The sequence below is a fragment of the Gekko japonicus genome, unplaced genomic scaffold (genome assembly GCF_001447785.1).
Source record: "Gekko japonicus isolate JY-2015 unplaced genomic scaffold, Gekko_japonicus_V1.1 scaffold206, whole genome shotgun sequence".
Classification (NCBI taxonomy): Eukaryota; Metazoa; Chordata; class Lepidosauria; order Squamata; family Gekkonidae; genus Gekko; species Gekko japonicus.
In genome coordinates, this window is record NW_015160842.1 from 381,523 (window position 1) to 384,309 (window position 2,787).

Here is a 2,787-nt window from a genome sequence, read left to right on the forward strand (position 1 = left end):
GAGCCCCGGGAACTAGAGGGGCCCCCCCCCCCGCCCGGCCACGGCCACAGGCATCCGCCCCGCCGCCTGCGGCCCCAAACCTCCACTCGCCTCCGCTCCCCGCTGCCCCTGCCCCGAGCCCGGCCGAGCCCCACGCCCACCCTCCTCCTTCGGCGGGGGAAGCCAGAAACCCGCGCCCGGGCAGAGGAAGACCGCCAGGAAAGCCAGGGGACAAAACCCGAAATGAAACGACCCTAAAATTCGCTTTGGGGTCTGCATAGTCCAGAGTTGTTGTTGGGTTTTTTTCCCCCTTCCAAAGAGAGGATGTTAAATCAAATTAAACTTTAATACAGTACAATTACTTTTAAAGAAATTAGCCCATTTAGACCGTATTAAGGTGAAATCAGGCACAAATTGTCAATTTCCTGCCCTTGGCGTCTTCCTTTGCCGCAGATGCTGCTGGGGGCCAGAGAGAGGGAGAGACAGAGGGGGAAAAAGAGGCTTTGGGGGGCAACTCACCGAGCCGGGCGTCCAGGAGGTCGGCGTGAGATAGCATCGCGCACCGCTCCAGGGCGAAAGCTGTTCCCCCCCAAATTTTAGCGGTTGTTCTTCCCCCCACCCAAAAAAAGTTATTTAAAATAGATCTAGTTCTCTCAAGCTTATAGATATAATATATATAGATCGCCTAAATGAAAGAAAATTCGGTGTGTGGTTAAAAAGGGGGTCTCTTGCATTATAATGTCCTTTAGAGAGACGGGGAGGTGCTTAACACTTCAATGAACCCGTGAGCAGCTCAGCGAAGGGACCAATCAGGAGGGCAGCCTGCAAATGTCAGCACCCAAAGAGTCCCCGCTCCACCCGCCCGCAGCCTCAGCACCGCCAGCCGCCGCCGCAGCAGCCCAGCGCCGCGCGGGCAGGGCTGGGCTTTTAAAGCCCCTTTTACAATTCGGTTCCCCCCGAGCTGATTGATTGCATTAGAGACAACCTTCCTTCCCCCCCCCCCACACACACACATACAGCGGTCCCTCCCCCCCTCCTATTTCTTTTTTTTAACAAAAGTGACCTCCTGATCAAATTAGTTGGAAATGACTGACAAAGCCAAACCAATAAAAAGGGGAATATTGGGGGAAAGTGAATGGTCTTAACCTTGTGTGTGTGGGATGGCTCTCTCGCCCCCCCCCCAACACACACACACTTGCACGGACTTCCTTCTGAACTCACTTTTCATGCTCATGTCGTTGTGGCTTTTGCCACTGGCGTGGGGCAGGGAGAGTTAGGTTCTGCGCACTTATAGAAGGGTGTCTCTGCATTTTGCGCTTGGGTAAATTGTTTTGGATGGCTTTATTTAAAGGACTCCAGTCGTGTCTATAAACATGATTCCCGTCGCTCTGTGGAATGGTGGGTCAGACAGCACTGAATAAAGCGGGATCGGACCTTAATGCAATTTACACACTAATCTGGGTTCTTTCCCCTCCTGTTCCAGTGATCTCTGTATTAAATATTTGCATAAAGCAGAAATGATTTCAGCTATTAATCTGGTTCAAGAAACAGAGTTAAGACCTACAGGCGCCCCATTCACTTTGTGAGAGAAAGTTTCCAAGTTCAGCTTGCTTCTTAACTCCGTTTAAGTCAGTAAATAAAGTTATTTTTTTTAAGATCCCTTGGAATACGTTAAACTATCCCAACAATTTCAAGTGCTTTGCACAAAGGAAGCGAACCATTTCTAATGTTCTGATTTTTCAAAGCCAGCCAACAACAAAGTTTAGATTAGTAATATATTTCTAACCAGAGTAATTTTCAAGATCATTAGGCATTTATGTAATTAGTGCCAAATCTATAAGCTTTTATTACGATTATTAGAGTAAAATCAGTATAAATTTGTACTAATTTACTACTGTTTAGACTTGGCTGTCAAGGCAAGAGGTTCTTATTGTAAATGATAACGGAGGAAATTAAGTGCAAAATTCTGTACTGTTTCTGATCCGCTCCTAAACAATCCGTTTCAATTGTATTTGTAGCAGAACAGAACGGCCTTTTAAAGTTATTTGACTTGGGGTTTTTTCCCCCACTCCCCCATTCTCAAAAGGGGGGGGGATACCATCCAGGGCAGGCACAATGAAAACTGATATTTCCCACTCCCGACTTGATTAGCATTGATTTTTAATTCCAGAGTGATGCTATTAAGTTTATTCCTTTAGCGTGTACACCCCCACCCCCGCGAAGATGGAGAGACCGGAGCGTGTGGGGGGGGGGATTCACCCGGGGAAGGGCTTGGGGGCGGTTGTTTCCGCGGCCACCCGCCGGACTCCCCGCGAAGGCTTTCCGAAGCCAGCAGATGCCCGGGCGGAGAGTTTGGGGCTGGCGGGGTGGGAGGGAGCGGGGAGACAAAGGAGGCGGCCGAGCGAGGGCCGGGCCAACTGGGACGCCGCCGGCGGGATCCCAGCCAGGGCTCTCGGGCCGAGGCCAGGCCAGGCCGGCGAGGCGAGGCGAGGCGAGGGAGCAGCCAACCCGGGCCCCGCGCGGTGCGCGCCCGGCGAGCGGTGTGCCGGCTGCGGCGCCCCCCCTGGGGAGAGGAGGTGAGCGCCAAGGGAGGGGCCGCCCCCCAAGCGGAGCCGGCCTGCCTGCCTGGCCCGAGCGAAGGGCCGCGGCGGGACTCGTTTGCTGCTCCACAGCCGGTCTGCTTCGGCAGCGCCGCCGCAGAGCCTCCCCTCCTGCCGCCCGGGGACGCCGCCGCTTCCTCTTCCTCGGTCGCGGCTTCCCCGGGCCGGGCGAGGGGCCTCCTCCGGAGTCGGGGGACGTCACCCCCCC

At 53.9% G+C, this 2,787-nt stretch overlaps 1 protein-coding gene across 1 annotated transcript in view; it reads right to left on the reverse strand.

Moving 5' to 3' along the window:
- The window catches only part of OTP (orthopedia homeobox), a 9,172-nt gene extending 8,637 nt beyond the window's left edge, over window positions 1-535 (reverse strand). The window contains exon 1 of the mRNA XM_015419449.1: window positions 499-535. Within this exon, the coding sequence (XP_015274935.1) occupies window positions 499-535 (37 nt within the window). The remainder of the gene's footprint in view (window positions 1-498) is intronic.
- Window positions 536-2,787: the final 2,252 nt, after the last annotated feature.